Source organism: Raphanus sativus, chromosome 7 (assembly GCF_000801105.2).
Source record: "Raphanus sativus cultivar WK10039 chromosome 7, ASM80110v3, whole genome shotgun sequence".
Taxonomy (NCBI): Eukaryota; Viridiplantae; Streptophyta; class Magnoliopsida; order Brassicales; family Brassicaceae; genus Raphanus; species Raphanus sativus.
In genome coordinates this window covers 10,110,881-10,130,566 of record NC_079517.1, presented here as the reverse complement: position 1 = coordinate 10,130,566, position 19,686 = coordinate 10,110,881, and the positions used below count along the sequence as shown (strand labels likewise).

Genomic DNA, 19,686 nt, shown 5'->3' with positions numbered 1-19,686 from the left:
AGGTGGGCCTTTGTTTGAGAGTTGAGAGTCTCTCAGTTCTTTCTCTTACTCTGGTGCTCCTTACCAGAGTATGTAACTGAATGGAAACATGTTCCAAGTTAAACAAAAATGTGTCTTGAATTTTGAGATGTTCATCTGCTCTTAAATTAAGAGCCATCTCGCCTTGATTGATCTCGTCAAATTGTGGAGCTTTAGATTTTTTTTTTAACATTGTGATAGTGAATTGTTTGATTCTGATGAGATACAATGTGAAGAAGAAGATGACGTCGCCATAGATCAAAACAATTGTTTCAATAGTTTCTTTATTTCTATTCTATTTTTTCTAGTGGAATTGTGTTTCCTTTAGTTAGTGGATGTGCTTGTTGCCAGTTCACATGTTGGTTCGTTTATCTATTTTGTATTTAAATTTTGGTTAACTGCAAATGAAAGTAAAAGAGAAAATTGCCATAACTTGTTTTGTTTTTATTTAGTTTGTTGTTCACAAATTCTCTTAAGGTATCAAAGTAAACTTGTGTTATAAGGTATCAATCCTCACAGATCCCCTCTCTAGGTGAGAGTTAACATGTAAATCATGTTATCAATCTCATTTGTCAATAATGGAGAAACCTTTTCTTTTTTGCTAATTGCATTACCAGTTTACCAATTACCACTTCTGTCTGATTAATAATAGCTAGTTTAAGGAGTCTCTTAACAATTCCTGCAATGATTATTTTGCTGATGAGCGGATGACTTTTCTCGTTTGTTTTTTATTTATAAAACCAACCAGTACTTTTACATTTCTTCTTTTTTTTTTGTTTGGTAAAACCATTACTTTTACATTATTTCCATCTACAAGACAATATTAATAAAATGCTTAATAATTACGAAGATGCAGCCAGTGAAACGATATCACTAGACATTGTGAAAAATTACCAGCAGCTAAGTTCAAGAGCTTCTTGAAAACGCTTCTCCAGTGTAGCGGGATCGCCAAAGACTAGCCGGCCCAGACCGACCTCCTCACTGTCCGATGACTTCCACGGCAAAAGAAGATCGAACATACGTCTCGACTTAGAGGCTGGCGGTGATGGAGACTGATTTGTCGTTTTGTGGCTAATCAGAGGATGCGAAAGTATGAGCATTGCAGCTGATGGCGCCATTGATGAGGGCTCAGAAAATCTTTGAACTATAAAGAATTGGTGATTGTTTTTGATCTGTGGACTATGGAGAATGCATGTGTGCGTCAATATATAATCAATAATTGTTGGGAACAGATAGACATAAAAATGGTGGAGGAGAGTAGTTTTCTGTGGGAGCCGCTGAATTGAATAGATAGAAAAACTAAAATAGTTATAATATAAAGAAAGAAAACAATGGCATGTGGTTTAGCAAGTCTTGCTTGTGTCAAAACTATGTAACATAGGAGTTGCACACGCACTTCCTATGGGCGGCATGGGATTTTTTTTAAATCATTAATAAAATTATTTCACTATTCCCAAACATATTAAAAGAATTTTTGACCCATTGTATTGAGATCGAAAGGCGCGACTGCTTCATTACAGCGAAACATTCAAAAGAACGGAGCCAACCGGAAATGATGAGATAGTAAATCTACATACGATGTGCTGCCAAACTTAACGGTGATATAAAAGTATAAATAGCTTTTGTGAGTAATTTTTTTCTGGAAAACTTAACAAATTAAATAGCTTTTGTGAGTATCGACTACGTTTTACGAAATGATCATCGTAAAACAATACCAAACATAGAATTCGAAATGCATCATTGCTGTTGGTTTCTGAAGGTGATTATCTCGCTGCACCTTCCCTCTGTCTCCCTGTGTTGTACCCTTTGTTTTGCGTTTTTTTCAATCACTTTCCATATTGTGACAATGCGTGTGTATTAAATCTTGCCTTAGATACAAAAGACTGAGAAGGAGAAATGTGGCTTCAAGAATTGCTTGATATGTTGTGAAAGGAGAAGTGGGAAAGGTAACCCCTTACTACTGGTTAAGAGATCAGAGTCAGGGAGGAGATTCAACTTGGGACTTTTGGAGGGGAAAAGGTGATGTCAGGTAACTGTTTGATTCTCCTAGAACAAAATATTTCGTTTGGTCACAGGACGAATCAGGAATCAGAGGCATGGGTGGTGAAACAAGCTGAACCCCGGATACAGATGATGATCTCCGAGGTAGACGAGTATAACATGAAGACAGCGACATAGAGGACAACCTAATTGTCCAAGCGACCAAGGTCCGAGGACAACAAAGAGACACGAAGAACATTTAGGAAGACAAGTGGTCTGTTACTGTCTATTTCCACACTAGTTAAATGTCCTAGAAGACGGATATAATTTTAGCAAAAATATTAAGATAGAATTAAATACTACAAACGCAAAGATAAGAGCATCTTTATAGGTGTAACTCTTGAGATAGTTTTAATCATATGGGCCCACATTTTTGTTAAAACCTTTCCCTCTCTCTTCTTATGCAAGAGGCAAGTTTTAAGCTTTTTGTAGGTCCCGTTTCTCTATTCTTCTTTCTGATTGGTTAAATTTTTTATTTTTTTTTAGTCAAAAAAAAAAAAAGTTTAAGAGTCATTTTTAGAGTTACACTTATAAAGATGCTCTAAATAGTTTAATTTTCATAACACCAACAATAATAATCCAAGAAAATCTATCCATTGTCTTGCAAAGATGGGAGAAAAGGGAGCAAAATCTCTTTCACGAACACAAAAAGTAGAAACTAAAAAACAAAGAAAGCTTAAGCACTTGATTTCTTCGACTTGGCTGCCAACTGGGTCTCCGGCTACAATAATAAAAAATAATAAACAAATTGAGAATCACTCTGGTTAAGACATCACATCGTGAGATTAAGACACAGTATATTACCTCTTTCTTGACAGACTCTTCCTTCTCAGACAAAATCAACTCAATGTGGCATGGGTTGGACATGTAAGCTGCAAATCGAGAAAAGAACCAATAAGTCCATCATACAAGAGACCAATGTTAAGTCACTTACAAAATCTCAAAAAAAAAAAAACTTACGGTTGATTCTTCCATGAGCACGGTAAGTCCTTCTCCTCTGTTTCGCAGCCTGGTTCACTTGGATGTGCGAAATGAATAGGGCATCAACATCCAGACCTTTCACCTCAGCATTGCTCTCAGCGTTCTTGAGCAAATCAAGAACAAACTGAGCAGATTTAGCAGGCCAACGTCCTTGACCGTTGGAGTGCCTGTTCTTAGCTTGAGCAGTCCTTCCAACACCTCTGCAGAAACGGGTGAAAGGAATAGCCTGCTTGTGAGCTATCACATCCTCAAGGTACCTCTTGGCCTTGAGCAATGGTAGCTTCCTGATGGCGTGCGCTGTTTCCCGAGTGTTCTGTTTCAAAACAACCAAAACAAAACAAAAACACTATGAGAACTAAATCAAGAATATGACATCATCATTTAACTGAAACAATTAGTCACTCACTAACTAGAATCAATGTACCATCATGTACTGAATCTTTATAGCTATAAGAAAAATGAAACTAAGATTCACCCAATCACGATGACCAATTCAATGTCCCTGAAGTATACGTGAGATTTGTAAATAGCTACAGATCTCTGCTTTTTCTCAATCAGGTTAAATCTCTACCATTCCCCTAATCTAACCACATCGAAAGAGAGAGAGTTCATACCTTGAAGTGAACTCTAAGATCGGATCCTCTAGCCTTGCAAGCTACAGCAGAAAAAAAAAATCAAATAAATAACAGAAAGAATCGAATACAAAAGAGCGAGAAATGGAGCTGAGAAGGAGGTTTTACACTTGGTCTGATTGTCAGGTTCTTGTGAGTACTTCACCTGCGAAAAAATAGCAACGCAGAATAAGAAAATGAGAAGTACGATTCGTGATAGAGAGATATGATGATGAGAGAAGAACTTAAGGCAGTTACCATGGCTGCGGCTAACGGAAGAGATCGGCGGCAGAAGCGATCCGACAAAAGTTGTGGAGAGACTTTATAGAGTGAAACCCTAAAATATAGCAGAAACCTAGTTTATCTTTCAACGTGGGCCTTTTTCTCATATGATATATAAACTCATGGGCTTTCTCTAATAGCCCGTCAAGACTTGATGAACTAGGCCTTATTTCGTCCCTAGCAAATATCTTCACGGGCCATGTACCTCTCTGTCGAGAGTTTTGAGATTCTCTGATCTAATTTTGGTTTACAGAATTTGTGTTGAAATTTCACATCAGAATTTAGGAGATACTTAAAATGATTTGTAAATGGCATGAGTTAGAGATTTTGATTCATAATCATGAAGCTTATACTAAAAAGAAATTGTTCGAAGATTAAAGGATTGTATTCACATATATGTGTAACTACTTACGGTGAAATATAGATTAATAATATTGGGATTACACCAAAACTACATCTTTTAGAAATATTAATTTATCGATATATTAATTAAACCAAAAACTCAATTTGAAATTATTAAATTATATTATTTTATAGAGATTTTTAGTGTATATTAATTTATAGAGTATTAATTTAAAGAAATTAGAATGTATATGATCTGCTGAAGAACATTTTCTTTGTAACCTTTGATCGAAATTATTTGAAGGTGTTTCTTTTGTTCTGAGTAACTTTACTGTCATTGACTATACGGTCTTATACCATATAGTGTATAATATATCATCTACCTTTTAAGAAAACTTATATCTAATCTATTAAAATCACTCTTCGTTGGTGTGTAGTTAGATCATATTGTGTTTCATTTTATTAGTGTATTTTATTAATATATATATATATGGATTTACTAGGTGTTTTCCTGCACCATGTACAGTAAAAAAAATTTAAAATATTTTCCAACAGATAAATATAAATTATATTTATTTTTTATTAATATTATAAATTTTCTTTTTCTTATTAATATTTTAATTTAAATTGATTTAACTGAACATTAAAATTAAGATAAAAACAATTTTGTTTATTTTGAAATATATTTAAGAATGTGCATGTATATATTTAAAATTATAATCTTAGGTAGATTTTTCAATCTATTTATTTTAATTAAATATGTAAAATTGCATAATTGTCAAAAATTAAAATTAAACAATATTTATAAAATCTGTAGATATATATATATATATAAGAAACTAATGATTTTACGATTTAATTTGATTTTATGATTTAATTTTTATAATTTTCTAAAAATATGTATATATTTTTGAAATATTTTTAATTTAAATGATATTTCAAAATTTGAAATGCCATAATTGAATATATTTATTTTAATGATGATTTATGAGTTATTACCATATTTTTAAAAAGTCCAAAAATATAAATCGACAATAAATGTAATACATGAGTTATTACCATATTTAAAAAGTTTACCAAAAATATAAATTAACATTAAATATAATTGTACATGTCATATTAATCTATAAAACAAGTCATTAATATTAATAGCCATGTCATATTATTTTTGTGAAAATGATTGTAGAAGACATGTGGCAAAATCACTTCTCAAATATAGTCTAGGGGATGAAAATTTCATAATTTTCAAAAATTAAAATTAAAAAATATTTATAAAATCTGTAGATATATAAGAAACTAATGATTTTACGATTTAATTTGATTTTATGATTTAATTTTTGTAATTTTCTAAAAATATGTATATATTTTTGAAATATTTTTAATTTAAATAATATTTCGAAATTTGAAATGCTATAATTGAATATATTTATTTTAATGATGATTTATGAGTTATTACCATATTTTTAAAAAGTCCAAAAATATAAATCAAAAATAAATGTAATATATGAGTTATTACCATATTTTAAAAAGTTTACCAAAAATATAAATTAACATTAAATATAATTGTCCATGTCATATTAATCTATAAGACATGTCATCAATTTTATTAGTCATGTCATATTATTTTTGTGAGAATGATTGTAGAGAAGACATGTGGCAAAAATTGTCCATGTCATATTAATCTATAAGACATGTCATCAATTTTAGTAGTCATGTCATATTATTTTTGTGAGAATGATTGTAGAGAAGACATGTGGCAAAATCATTTCTCAAATATAGTCTAGGGGATATTAGTGATTGTTGTTTATTAGTGTATAAAGCGGTTATTATATAATAAAGGTTATACAACGATTTATATTATACTGTTATTTTGTGACTTGATGCTGATTTGAATTCATAAAATTCGGTGATACGCTTTTGACATGTATGTTGTGGTTTAAGTATGCAAGCAAGTATCATTTTTCAAAATTTAATGAGACTGTTGTATGTTTTCTCGATTTGTTTGTGTGAATACAGAGGTAATAGTTTATAATTTATAATTATATATTTTTGTTTCACAGTTTTTAAGATCTAAATTATTGATAATATATGATATCTATTAATTATTATTTTATATTAATTATGTTCTAATGTTTTAAGTGTTAACGATATTCTTTTCAATCCACAACTATATTAGGTGTTTGATTTCAAATCTAAGTCGTCTAATGATAATTTGATTCAAATAGAAAAGATTTTGATCTAAAATATAACTCTTTAAATAAAAAGAGGAACAAATTTAATACATCAATAATTTACATAAATATTGAAGTTAGATAAATTATATTTTCAGTTTATATTTGTATCTAATTTAAAAATTTATATATAAATAGATATGTTACGGAAAAACTAAAAATTTGCGTAAATATAAAAGTCTGAAGCAATTTTTTAATGATGGTGTCATTTCTCTCGTTTCTCTGATTTCCACCGTAACATTCAAATTCCTATATGTTGTTGCTTTGGTTATATGTATTCTCTTTATTGTTCATTTTTTTGGCATGGAGATGACTTTTACGAGTGGCTCTATTTGACTTCGATTAGAATCTACAAAGCTTGTGCATATCTGGGTAACATCTTTGTTTATGTATAGGCTGAAAATGCTCATGCCGCCATCGAAGCATCTGCCACTTACTAGAGCAAAAATATCGACTTAGCATACACTAGACGTGATGGTTTACTATCAGTAGAATTATTAAATCAACTTAGCAAACTCTATTAAATTAATAAAAGTGAAAAATTAAGAAATTGAAACCTTCATAAAATAGTATATTTTCAATGTTTGATTTAAAAATTTTGATATTTAATTCAACAATACATTTATTTAAGTATTTGTAAAAAAAAATATATATGTATGTGTGGATAAAACATCTAGTAATATTATGTTAAAAGTTATATATATATAATTTTTAAGAGGAAAGTGGAAACACCAAACTAAAACTATCCACTAAAATGCTCTGTTGGATTATCTTCTCATATTTTGTAAATTCAACTTATAAATACATTTTTATATTTTTATTATTTGGCGTTTAGTTAAATATTTTTCATATTAATATATTAGTATACTAGATTTCTTGATCCAGTCAGAATTGTATAAGCGATAATTGACTATTAATTATGCTTAACCAACTATATAACTGACGACAATTGCTTTATTATGCACAGTATATACACTTGGTAATCTCAGATTCTTAGACAAACCCCAAGAACCATAACCGTAAAATCCACTCGGGCAACATCATGAACTTGTATTTGCATGGTAAGGAAAGAGAAGAAACAATCGAATAAATTGAACCAAAAAACAGAATAGATCTTTAGATTCAATGAAAAAATTGACGTTGGTCTTGAACCTTTCTCAATCTTAAAAAATTTCTCGAGTGGCTTCAGTTGCTTCTTGTTTTTGTTGACGGTATCACTTTGATCAGGTATGTGTAAGACGAACACTAAGACGAACACGTGCCTCAGAAAACAGGTCTGATAAAGTGATCAAGAGGAAGGCAATAATGAACCTAATTGATTTATAAACATTTGCCATCGTTGCGTACTTGCGAAAGAGAAAGTGATACTTTTTTTGATGTAAAAGAGGGTGAGGAATTGGTTATATATACAGTATAACCTCTTTAAATTAATACTCGATAAATTAATATACACTAAAAATTTCTATAAATTAATATAATTTTATAGTCTCAAACTGAGTTGCTGGTTTAATTAATACTCCCTCCGTTTCAAATTATATGTCGTTCTAGAGGAAATTTTTTGTTTCAAAATAAGTGTCGTTTTCGGTTTTCAATGCAAAATTTATTGAGAATATTCTCTTTTCTATTTTTCTATTGGTTGATACATGGTTAGGTGTATTGGTAATAGTGTTTTTATTTTGGAAATATATAAAATTAAATGTTTTCTTAATCTGTGTGCATAAGGTTAGAACGACATATAATATGAAACGGAGGGAGTATATCGATAAAATAATAATTTCTATAAATTAATAAAAAAATTATAATTTTGGTGTATTCCCAACATTATTAATTTATAGAAGTTTCACTGTATATGAGGAGAAACCTACCTTATTTCCTTTTTGTTACTGAGGGACCGACCTTATTTATTTATAAATCATTTTTTCTCCAAAGCTCAATTTGTTTGATTAATAATGATTATGCTTAAACTTGAAAACTTAAAACCAAAAAAAAAACAAGCCAATATAATATTGCATTACTACTGTCTCAAATTTTCTACTTTGTTGTTGAATCCTCTACGACACAAAAAAACCCGGGCCGAACCTCTACTTGTTCAGAAAGTTACATTTTTGGTTTAAATGTTAAATTAGAGAAAGTTACCTTACTTAACAAAACGTTGTCAGCATATGATCAAAAACACTCATATTTTAGGTGACCAGCGACGTAATAAAATACGTTGTAACTAACTGTACCAAAATTAAAACACGAAATCAGATTTATAAATTAACTTTATCAACTACATTAATTTTATTAACTAAACTAAAGAGTTAAAAGTCATTCACACAATTCTTTTCTAACTCATATATTTCTACTAGCTGCTGCACATATTACATTTTTGCTTCCATTCCTCAACCTATTTTCTTGAGCTGAGACATTCCCTACTTTCAAACAATGCCTTTTTTTTTTTAAACAATGCCTTTTTCATTTGTGTAACTTTAGAATATGCTGACATTTATCCTGGAAAAGTGCAAATTTCAATCGTGATCTTTAATTCAAAGCATATGTAATCAACTATTTTCCTAGATTGTAATCTGTGAATAAGATTATATGGGGTAGGTATAGAGTAATCAACAACAAAATTGAAAGACTACTATCACACGTTCATAAGTAGAGGAAGATTAAATGTTCCACGGACCCCTTGGTGGAAAACTGTTCCCTAGGAACCCCTTAGTGTTGTAGAGTGATTTAGATTCTCATTATGCTCCAAACGATCAATCGCTTTAGTTCATCATACACCGTTTAATATCCATGCTGCCTCTAATACCATCTCCCACAAAGCAGAATACTCAATATTCTTAAGATGGTGACAATTAACTTTACGATAATCACACTGTTGAATTGTTGTTAGACTTTTTCAGGCTTAAAGTTCAACCAATCAAATTATACATATATGCATTATTAAAGAACCAAGTTAATAATTTACACAAATACTAATAAACAAAGATAATCATCATATATATCGTTCATCTATTACATGTTTATTAAAACTCATACTCAAAAAAACATTGAACAATATGTCACATGCTAAGAACGAATTATTCTCTATTATTTTAGAAGAAACAACAAAATGGAGAGATATAGATTTTGATTAGAAGAAGTAAGTAGAAAGAAAGCTAGTGTAGGCAATGACATCAGACCATCCAGGGAAAAGACTTCTCAAATGTCTAGTTTCTTCGTCAAGACGTTGATCAAGAACAGCTAAATCTACTCTCACTTCTTCTTCGCTATTAGCCTGCCATAATCAACTTGGAATCATTATGAATACTAACAAAAGTGATTTTAGAACAAGAAGCGTGGTCTCACCTCTAACCAGAAGATCCATTTCTCACTGCTGTTCCCACTCAGTCTCAATATGTAAGACGGAGGACCGCCCTCTGGGTGTTCAGGAGCTGCAACATTTATTAAGACCATTTTGGTTTACAATTTTTCTTAGTAAATGGCTAAAGAGAAGAAAAAGGAAGGGGCCGTTGCGTGACCTGGAAGTTTCCCATCTGCAAAGGACCATCCTGATAATGGCCCAGTTATGTTCAGAACTGTGACCCAAATCTCCTCCAACGAGCTGCAAATGAATATTTAGCAGAAGTTAACAGCAAAACAAGGCCAACAGAGAGTTTATTTATGGATCCAACCTCTACAAAGCTCTTAACTATCGCCTAGTGATTTTTAAACATTGGATCTAACTAACCCGAGAGAGAGTTCCAGATGAACTCGGCGAGTTCTGTTCTCTAATGTAGTTGGTGGTTTGTGAGTTTTCAAGTGAGGGAAGTGGCTATATCGATCCATAATCTTGTTGACTTTAGCAGGGAACCTCCCATTCTTTGTTACTACACAAGAAACAGGGAAAAGTGCCTGCAGATACCAAACAAATCTTTACTCAAACTGTAAACACTTACTGTCTTGTCAACTGCATGTAAGGAGGAGATAATCTAATTAACTAACGTACCAACCATGCTTCTTGAGGAGACACTTCGGCGTTGCCCAATGAAAAAGAAGGGCCAGCATGAAGTTTCTCCGCCACCTCTGGAGTATGCTTGAAAACAAACTCCATAGAATTTGAATCAACGATGGCTAAATCGTAAGTTGAGTCTGTAATTTCATTTCCACCTACAAAAGGCACATTTAAAACATTAGGACAAATATATACAAAAAATGGATAACAGTTCCATATTAGATGGGCGATTAAAGTTTACCTGCAGAGAAGACTGTGTGTTGAAGTACAACTCTCTTAGGTGCATCTTTGCTATAAGGAAAGAACTGTGATGATACCGCAAACATAACCACGGTGAAGTTCAGCAAGAATTTCAAGATGGAAGCTTTGGCTAGCCAACGATCACAAACTGGTATTATTGGACCCACACAAAAGCTAGTGACAATGCCAATGACTGCAGCTACTGCTACATCTGCGAGATAAAACCCTGCAAAGCAACATCTTGTACAATAATTATCTTTTACCTAATGACTTGCAATTGAAACAAGTATTATGATCGAGTTCAGTAAAACTAATTACCAAAAGGGGGTGGAACTCCAATCATTCCTGTCTTCTCAATCAAAAACAGTACAAGAAAACCACCAAAATAGACAGAATACACAAGGCATGGAACAAGAGCTGTCACATAAAACATCGGTGACCTGGATAAGATGAACTTTTATCACACAACAGTTTAAAATAAAGATATATCGTCTACAAAACAATAAACTAGATGTCTTACTTGAGGGAATCATAGCCATATGACTTAGCAGATAAACAGAAAGCAATCCACCCCAACACCATAGAAACGCAGATGACAAATGTCAAGAAGCCTCCACCTAATCCAGCAAAAAAATATGCCTGGAAAATGTTTTTTCAGTTAGTCATGAATCAGTCTTAACAAAAATAACAAGATATTGTCGTAAGGAGTAAATTAAAACTGATCAAACAAAAGCGCATACCGAAGTTATAAAAGCGTAGAGCCCAAATGCTCCCCAAAACCTTGCTTCATCAGATGCATCCTACAAAGATCATTAGTTACAAAAATGAGACATGTTCTAGTAATAGAACAGGGATGATGCAATGCAACTGAGGCAAGAGAAGAATAAGGACCTTACAACTTTCATAATCTTCTTAGATGAAACACTGTGGCGATGTGAGACGCGATCAGAGATAATTCTTGGAAGCAAAAGACCAAAACATGAGCAGGGGATGAACATCAAGAAAGCTAAGTATGAATGAGCAAACCTGCATTTCCACAACAAGTTTAGTGAGCCTCCCCCAACCAACAATTTAAACACCTTTATTTAGCATAATTAAAATGTAACAAAGTAAAATGAAGCCAACCAGCTCATGGGATAAGCAAAGAATAATCTGATGACTGAAAAGAGAACTGGGAAGATGACACCAAGTAAAATCCCAGCGGTGTGGTGTATAACTCCTAATCAGGCAACCATTTAAATTGTTAGTTAGATCTCCACAAGGAGGAAACGAGTACATGACAATAAAAAATATCAAGAAAATAAAAGACTGCACATTATTATTACCTTTCAAGAAAGCCCAGAAGACTGATAAGAAAGGGTGTCTCCCAGGTTCCCGCATATACAAAAAGAAAGGAGCAAGAAGAAACAGAGCAGATGGAATGTTGTGAAGTACCATGGCCACTCTTTTCGGATAGTACACCTGATATATATTTCATGACTTCAGCTTGTCAAGAGAGACTGTAAACAAGCTATGGAAAGAAAAAATGATGAACAGAGAGAAGGCAAAAGCACACACCATGAACCTTGTTAAGTAATCAAAGAAGACAGCTCTTTCAACCATGTCACTGTTAGCATCCACGTCAAGAGACTTTCTTTCACTTGCAACCTTCAGCTTAGAAGAGCTCGTGAAGGTTTTAAGCACACTGATTAAGTTTTCACCACGTGCTTGCATGCTTCCAGGTCTGGTTTAAAGACATTCTGTTAAGCAAGGTTGGTACTAAATAATAAAAAATAATAGCAAGGAAAAATAAAGACATAAATGTTACATGATTCTGTCAATAGTATCAAAGGAAGTATGGTAGTAGTAACCACCGAGAAGGAAGATAATGTCTAGCCCAGGAATGTCACCATAATCTTGTGCAAACATTCTGTAGTCGGTGTCTCCCGGAAATACATCGAAAATATCCTGGGGGATATCACATGACAACTTATAGTAAATTACTGAGATGAACTAGAACCCAAAATGGTCGGATACAGTTTATCATTTAACCCAAAATCACTTGGCAAAACCAGAGTAAACGTGTGTAGAAGTGCCCATGTCTCTGTTATAGCAAGAAAGAGTGAAAGAGTGGGAGAGAGAGACCTGTGCAGAACTCTGCGCCATTGGATACACTGCAGCTTGAGAGTAGACATTGGACGGCCATGAGCCAGGCCCTGATTGGCAGACCAAATCTGCCAGCCATTAACATCATAAATAATGTATGAGGGAAAAGGACCTTAGCATAAGTAAAAAGATTTTATTCGTTAATAATTTCGCAAAATCTGGATGATTTTTTAAAGGGAATGCTCATAAAACATAGGCCAGAGGCTTACCAATACCACCTGTCCCAGAAGCTTCCAGGTTTATAAAAGCTCCAACGGTGTCTTTCAACTTATGCTGCGTCATGAAGCCATGTGAGCCCTAAACACACGAGCAAAAAGCCACACCACCATGTAAAGTATGAGCTTAGTTTCATCAGCTAGACTATAATTTATAAACCTCATCCTATTTACCAATCACATTCATGAAAGAGTACAAAGCACCATAAATGTGTTACCAGCATGAAAAGCTCTTCAGCACCATTGAAGAGAAAAATTATAGGTCGAGGCGGGGCCCATCCAGAATCCACTACCAGTCTTGCTATTTCAAGCAGTGATGCTGCAGACAGAGACACACAACGCTATGATATAGTGGTATAAATGGAAAAAAAAAACTAAAAAGATGTAACAAACGCACCTACACATGACCCACAGTCACCAGCTCCAGGGGAGTTGATAGGGCTATCATAATGTGCATTCATCAATACAGATGCATCCGTGTCATGAGAGTGCATCGAAGAGATTCTGCAAAGAAACAGGAAAAGGATGAAATGTTTAGGCATTAATAAGTGGGGACACAATCATTGAATGTTGCAGACTACTGATGACTGAATAAAATAACACAAACAAGGAAGGCCTAAAGTGAATGATAAATACAAATAACAAATCTAACACAATGGACAGAGGCAAGTGCAATATTTGCCTAGAGCACATTTTACAAAGAAGAAAACTTTGGGTAAATCATAAGAATTACCGCATAAGAATATTAGTATGGTTTCTGTATCCAAGTGATATGCTGTGGCCAATAAACATCATGCTAAATGAGCCATCCACCTGAGCCTCCTCCACCTCAACCCTACACAGGAATCATTCATTTCCAGCTTCAGAGAAATAAAGTAACATTCTTTTTGGTAGCTTAGCTTGGAATCAATTAATATATGTACTGAGTGCAGAGATGTAGTTGGAGTGAGCATTTATTAAACAACTCATGATACCACTTTTTTGTTTGATTCGGTCAAAAAGAGAAAAAGCGAACCTTAGATTAGGACCAGCTCTGTCCTTGACCATCTCCAACTGCGCTTTAATGTATGTTGCAGCTTCTTTAAGCCCAGGTCGTCCTTCCTACAAATGTACAAAACCCCATCAGAAATAAAGAGAGAGAGAGAGGGAGATAGTTGGACGAAAAAGACGCCGGATCACACCTGACGACCGGTGTTCTCTTCCGCCAAGACACGAATGTGCTGGACGGCTCTGGCTTCGGAGAACCGATCGAGAGGCGCGTCCAAGGGAAGCGGCGAGATGTGTTTCGTATGGAGGACGAAGTAGGCAATGGCTGCCATTGAAGCGTAGAGGAAAGCGAGTGAGAAGAGGAACTTGAAGGCAGTGGCGTCTCCAGAGCTCTGCCTCCTCCAAAACGCCATGATTACTGTAGTGTAGATGGTCAAATCGGAGGAATCTTCGGAGTTAGAAAAGACAAGGATGGATCAAAGTTTTGTTATATGTAATAAGATACGGTGAAACGGAACGGGAACGGGAACGTGCAGACCGTCGATGACGCTGGGTGTGTCGGAGAAGAAAATGTTCTTTTTTTCGGTGGGTCCGAAAAAGTTACTTTAAAAAGTCCCCACATTCTTTTAATCAATTACGTAATTGACCGCTTCTTTTTAGCTACAGCTTTCCTAATTCTGTACTTAGGAAAATTGAAGTGAGTAACCAAATTAAGTAAACTGAAAATATATGCTTTTCTGTTTTTGTTATGTAATATAGTCTGACACGCTATGGCATAACCATAACGTGAACATGACTGATTCAAATTGTTTTGTAGCAGACGTGCTTTCGAACATGCTCAGATAGTCAGATAAGATATGATTAACAAATTAAATCTATCAGAAGTGCTATGGAGCAGGTTCGAGTTCGCTTATAGAAATATATCTGGAGGAAATTACCCAACTCTCAGGAATACGACTTTTCTTGTGGCGTACAAGTTCTTCTGGTACACCTCTATTTAGAATGTCTTCGCTCTCTCGAGTCTCTCGCCTCTTGGGTATTGCACACAGAACTTACATGTAATCATTTGTTCAATATACAAGATGTCTTTTAAGTTTAGCGAATGTTTTATACTGAATGAGGGCCTTGATTCTTTGGAAAAGAACCCTCTGTACATTTTCAACTTAATGGAGGGATAAGTGGGATATCAATTGTACATGATGACCATGAGCTAACTAACTGGTCCAAATTAAAATGGTCTGGTTATGGTCATGTCCAAAATAACCAATCTAGCTAACGAAAACTAAACCAAGCGACTGAAACAATGTCTTGGTCTATATCACTCGATACGTTTCTCTCGTTGCAATCAAAACACAACAGAGAGAGAGACACCGTTGTAACCCCAAATCTCATCAATTCGACAAAGAAAAATAAGAAGAAATGTACGGAAAAACCATATGCATCATCGTCTTCTTCGTCTCCCTCATCGCTTCCTACTCAATCTACATGGGCACAATCGACCCTACACCATACTTCTCACAGCTTCAGTCACACCCCTCCTCCTCTCCCTGCACCACCACCACAGGCCCACCTCTCCGTGTCTTCATGTACGATCTCCCCCGCAAATTCAATCTCGCCATGATGGATCCTCACATCTCAGACGCTGACCCCATCACCGCCAAGAACCTCCCTTCCTGGCACCAGACCTCCGGTGTCAAGCGGCAGCACAGCGTCGAGTACTGGCTCATGGCCTCGCTTCTCTACCACGAAGAGAAAGAGAAAGAGGCGGTTAGGGTTTTTGATCCTGAATTGGCTGATGCCTTCTACGTCCCCTTCTTCTCTTCCTTGAGCTTCAACACTCACGGCAAGAACATGACCGATCCTGATACCGAACTTGACCGGCTATTACAGGTAAAAAAAGGTCAAAACCTTTCTAATTATGAAATCGCCCAATATCAATGTGTCTTGTTTGTGTTGTTGTTGTGTCAGGTTGAGTTAATGGAGTATCTCCAGAATTCAAAGTATTGGCAACGTTCAGGAGGTAGAGACCATGTGATTCCCATGACGCATCCTAACGCTTTCAGATTCTTGAGGCAACGAGTGAACGCGTCGATCCTCGTTCTCGTTGATTTTGGGCGTTACCCAAAAGAGATGGCGAATCTCGATAAAGACGTGGTTTCACCCTACGTACATGTTGTTGAGTCCTTCACAGATGATGATGCTCTGGATCCCTATGAGGCTCGCAGTACGCTTGTTTACTTCCGTGGGAATACAGCGAGGAAAGCTGAAGGTAAGATCCGTGTACGCTTGGAGAAGTTACTAGCTGGTAACTCTGATGTTCACTATGAGAAAAGTACCGCAACACCACAAAACATCCAAGTGGTAAGTTCTTTGGTTATCTTTTTTTTTTTTTGAATTATGGAGGTTCGGACCGAATCGGTTAGTTCTTGGTTTTATCTTTGTTGCTTTTGTGGGTTAGTACGAGGTCTTTTGCGAAGGAACCTAAAAACCAAATTCATGCGGGCTTTGCCTTCGAATCCAAAATGGATAATAAAGAGTTGGACATGGGTTCACACAATCCCAACAGTCTTCACTGTGATAATCATTCTTGTATTTTTTTTTTTTGCTTGTCATCATCAGTCTACGGAAGGGATGAGATCATCAAAATTCTGTCTGCATCCAGCTGGAGACACTCCATCTTCATGCCGACTATTCGATGCCATCGTCAGTCACTGCGTTCCTGTAATCATAAGCGACAAAATCGAGCTGCCTTTCGAAGACGAGATAGACTACTCGGAGTTCTCAGTCTTTTTCTCTGCGGACGAGGCGCTCGAGCCAGGCTTCATCCTCGACAGCCTCCGCCAGTTTCCCAAGGAGAAATGGCTGAAAATGTGGGAGCATCTCAAGAATGTATCTCATCATTTCGAGTTCCAGTTCCCTCCCAAGAGAGAAGACGCGGTTAACATGTTGTGGAGACAGGTGAAACATAAGATCCCTGATGTCAAGCTCGCTGTACATAGAAACCGAAGGTTGAAAGTCCCTGATTGGTGGCTCTGAAGAATGTCAATTTCTTCGCAAGTTTTTTTTTTTTTGCATTGTTTCTACCCTCCAAAACTGTAAATAGTTTATTCTTTTGTTACCTTTGAGTTTCATGATTTATTTATAGGCTGATACGTACTTTTATCTTTTAAGGTTTGAGATGATCGAGTTCCTATTGTTGTACACTTGTAGTGACAAAGAGGGAACAAGCTCATTTTATTTTCTTATATGATATTTACTCAGATCTTTTACATTCTACCTGCATAACACTTTGTGTGTAACATAATCTGACTCACAAAAAAATATTAGTATGCTGTGTTGCTCCACTAAACTGAGTAAACTTGATAATCTAACAGAAAAACAAGATGACAATAATGGAGAGGTGGATGAAGGTGAAATGCTATGTAAATATTAGCGCAAAAGCTTGACTTTGCTGAATAAGAAAACTTCTTTTAGTTTCACCTATCTCTTCGAATGCTTCAAGATGATACACATAATTCAGTTGAATCTCAACAGCAGCTAGCAAGGGTTAAGGACTGGATCAACTCCCGCCACCTTGATATTGTGGAGCTCACAGATGTTCTTCCGAACTTCCCTGATATCTCTCAATAGTAATGTCTTTTTTCCATCTTAGAAAGTGTACTGATTATCTTGCATATTTAGTTTCCTGCAGTTCTAAGCAAGTCTGTTTAATTATTCCAGTCCCTGACTGAAGGTAATATCAAGTCTTCATTGAAGTCACTACCAAAAAGGATCCTTGACGCATCTATTGATGAAACCTACAAACTTTCTATAATTACCATACACTGTGAACTTTGGTGTCTATCTTCCTCTAACTGATCACATCCTGACTTTCAGAAATCATGGACCCGCTGGAGAAAGAAGGTTCTCTTTCGAAAACAGGGAAGGACACGTACGTTATAAACAGAGACGAGGTATATAGTTCGTCATATTCTACTGATTTGATTTCATTCTCTTTGCTTCTTAATTTTTTTTTTTTTTTTTTTTTTTTTTTTGCTTCTTAATTTATCTTCACCATCAACTAATCCAAGTATATAACCAGACACCATGGAGCGAACTCAACTTTGTGAAAGATGAATCTGATGGTAATGCTCCACAGTACATAAAACCTATAGCTCCTGAAGACTACATGTACATGAAAGTGAGAAACTCTGACTTCTTATTCTATGTTCAATACACATGCAAAAGGATAGAAATATAAAGATGGTACTGAGTTTTGCTGCAAAAGGAATGGCCGACACAACATGTAGTCAAGCATCACAGGACAAGCGTTACAGGAAAACCAGCATGGTCTCTTAATAACTGAACCACATACTCTTTTATGTTTTCGACTTGAATTAGCATGGTGAAACTAACCATGCCCTTTTGGTTTATTGTTATCAGGTGAGAGACCCTATTCTGCAGCAGTCGAAGCGCCAGAAAGCTCAGGCTAATTGATGGAACCAAAGTATCAGAGACACAAAAGCCACCTCTTACTCAGTGGTTATGATAATATTATCTACCAAAATCCATAAACTATGTCCAGAACATCATAGCCCAATGGTAAGGACGGGTTCCTTCCTGCACTCAGGTTGTGAGTTCGAACCCTGCTGGAGGGAATTAAGTCATGATTTCTGGACACCAACACGGATATGAACCTATGCTTTAGGGCCCATTTGCATATCCGGAGAGAGGGTCTATCCGTGGGCTGCACCTCCCCTTGGGGATTAGTCTGGGCTCTTCCATAGGCCCAGGATACCCCATGTTAATCAAAAAAAAAAAAAAAAAAAATTCCATAAACTCTTTACACTCGCTTTTACATGCACTAACTTTCCTTCCTACAAAGACTATTTTCATGCATAGCTATATTATTTTGTCATTGTGACGTTTTGGTATTAGACTTCTATCTTATTAAAATAGGAACATTACAACTTTTTCTAGGTGGATTTTTAAAAGTGGACCTCATATATTTAAATTAAATGTCTCATTCTTTATATATTATATGTACCATAGTCTAACTTTGCATTGATGTATTTCCTTAAATACATTTCTTCTTTTTGTCCATATTCCATATATGATTTTAACATTTATTACATGTCGATTTAAATAAGATATATACTAAGAATACTAAAAATAGTAATCGTTCTATAGTTACCCTATACAATTCATTTTAAATTGATCAGTATACTTTCATTGGCCATATTAATTGTATTAGTACGAATAACATTAGGTAGATAAGTCATAGACACATACATAAAGATATGACTATTCTTATAACTACATTGGGCCTAATCTACTTTCTAAAACAAATAACACATAGCTTCATATATTGTTTAGAATATAGTAATATTGTATAGTATTATACTTATACAATAATACTAAAAACAAACCAAACTGAAATATAATATATATCGAAAATGCTTTGAACCATTACACACAAAATATATTAGACCTCAGAGATAAAATTCACTTTGAAATTACGTAATAACTATTTAAAAAAAAAATTTCGTAATGTACAAAAAACATAAGTTTTATATAAAATTTTGTGTTACAATAAAAAGACACAACTCGCGCTTGCAAAGTGTTATTTT

At 34.8% G+C, this 19,686-nt stretch overlaps 4 protein-coding genes and 1 non-coding gene across 6 annotated transcripts; 1 reads left to right on the top strand and 4 right to left on the bottom strand.

Moving 5' to 3' along the window:
* Nucleotides 1–726: 726 nt before the first annotated feature.
* Nucleotides 727–1,297, bottom strand: LOC108816014 (uncharacterized). The gene has a single exon (XM_018588565.2). It carries the CDS (start codon nt 1,134–1,136, stop codon nt 909–911), a length of 228 nt encoding a protein of 75 aa, XP_018444067.1. The 5' UTR covers nt 1,137–1,297; the 3' UTR covers nt 727–908.
* Nucleotides 1,298–2,322: 1,025 nt separating this feature from the next.
* On the bottom strand, nt 2,323–4,023 carry LOC108814758 (60S ribosomal protein L17-2). Of its 2 annotated transcripts, XR_008936483.1 has the most exons (7): nt 3,909–4,023; nt 3,780–3,816; nt 3,654–3,694; nt 3,019–3,352; nt 2,863–2,930; nt 2,613–2,779; nt 2,323–2,375 (listed from the first exon to the last, which is right to left on the bottom strand). XR_008936483.1 is itself a non-coding variant. In XM_018587382.2 (6 exons), exons 1-6 carry the CDS (start codon nt 3,909–3,911, stop codon nt 2,735–2,737), a joined length of 528 nt encoding a protein of 175 aa, XP_018442884.1. In that variant the 5' UTR covers nt 3,912–4,023; the 3' UTR covers nt 2,596–2,734. The 2 variants fall into 2 exon arrangements, 1 of the variants encoding a protein (XP_018442884.1); XM_018587382.2 differs by lacking the exon at nt 2,323–2,375 and having other exon boundaries at nt 2,596–2,779.
* Nucleotides 3,456–3,589, bottom strand: LOC130498233 (small nucleolar RNA snoR74). Its single transcript, XR_008937154.1, has one exon. It is a non-coding gene; the product is annotated as a small nucleolar RNA snoR74 (small nucleolar RNA).
* A 5,378-nt stretch (nt 4,024–9,401) lies between the features above and the next one.
* On the bottom strand, nt 9,402–14,784 carry LOC108815004 (uncharacterized). The gene is made up of 21 exons (XM_018587662.2): nt 14,272–14,784; nt 14,106–14,191; nt 13,824–13,925; nt 13,488–13,594; nt 13,309–13,409; nt 13,085–13,172; nt 12,855–12,943; nt 12,538–12,677; nt 12,288–12,453; nt 12,056–12,191; nt 11,856–11,949; nt 11,627–11,756; nt 11,471–11,530; nt 11,251–11,369; nt 11,049–11,170; nt 10,732–10,956; nt 10,485–10,645; nt 10,227–10,390; nt 10,018–10,100; nt 9,845–9,930; nt 9,402–9,773 (listed from the first exon to the last, which is right to left on the bottom strand). The coding sequence occupies exons 1-21, from the start codon at nt 14,488–14,490 to the stop codon at nt 9,630–9,632; spliced, it is 2,622 nt and encodes an 873-aa protein (XP_018443164.1). The 5' UTR covers nt 14,491–14,784; the 3' UTR covers nt 9,402–9,629.
* A 597-nt stretch (nt 14,785–15,381) lies between these two features.
* On the top strand, nt 15,382–17,272 carry LOC108815954 (probable arabinosyltransferase ARAD1). The gene is made up of 3 exons (XM_018588497.2): nt 15,382–15,967; nt 16,046–16,438; nt 16,697–17,272. Exons 1-3 carry the CDS (start codon nt 15,497–15,499, stop codon nt 17,111–17,113), a joined length of 1,281 nt encoding a protein of 426 aa, XP_018443999.1. The 5' UTR covers nt 15,382–15,496; the 3' UTR covers nt 17,114–17,272.
* Nucleotides 17,273–19,686: the final 2,414 nt, after the last annotated feature.

Bases quoted from the DNA above. Each gene is read 5' to 3' on its own strand.
- LOC108814758 (XM_018587382.2), bottom strand. The intron at 3,353-3,653 runs GTATGAACTCTC...GTTTTGAAACAG, and splicing joins ATCTTAGAGTTCACTTCAAG to AACACTCGGGAAACAGCGCA. The intron at 2,780-2,862 runs GTAATATACTGT...TTATTATTGTAG, and splicing joins AAGAGTCTGTCAAGAAAGAG to CCGGAGACCCAGTTGGCAGC.
- LOC108816014 (XM_018588565.2), bottom strand. From the start codon at position 1,136: ATGGCGCCATCAGCTGCAATGCTCATACTTTCGCATCCTCTGATTAGC.
- LOC108815004 (XM_018587662.2), bottom strand. From the start codon at position 14,490: ATGGCGTTTTGGAGGAGGCAGAGCTCTGGAGACGCCACTGCCTTCAAG. The intron at 13,173-13,308 runs GTAACACATTTA...TCGTGTGTTTAG, and splicing joins CTGAAGAGCTTTTCATGCTG to GGCTCACATGGCTTCATGAC. The intron at 11,531-11,626 runs GTAAGGTCCTTA...TGATCTTTGTAG, and splicing joins CTAAGAAGATTATGAAAGTT to GATGCATCTGATGAAGCAAG.
- LOC108815954 (XM_018588497.2), top strand. From the start codon at position 15,497: ATGTACGGAAAAACCATATGCATCATCGTCTTCTTCGTCTCCCTCATC. The intron at 15,968-16,045 runs GTAAAAAAAGGT...TTGTTGTGTCAG, and splicing joins AACTTGACCGGCTATTACAG to GTTGAGTTAATGGAGTATCT. The intron at 16,439-16,696 runs GTAAGTTCTTTG...TGTCATCATCAG, and splicing joins CACCACAAAACATCCAAGTG to TCTACGGAAGGGATGAGATC.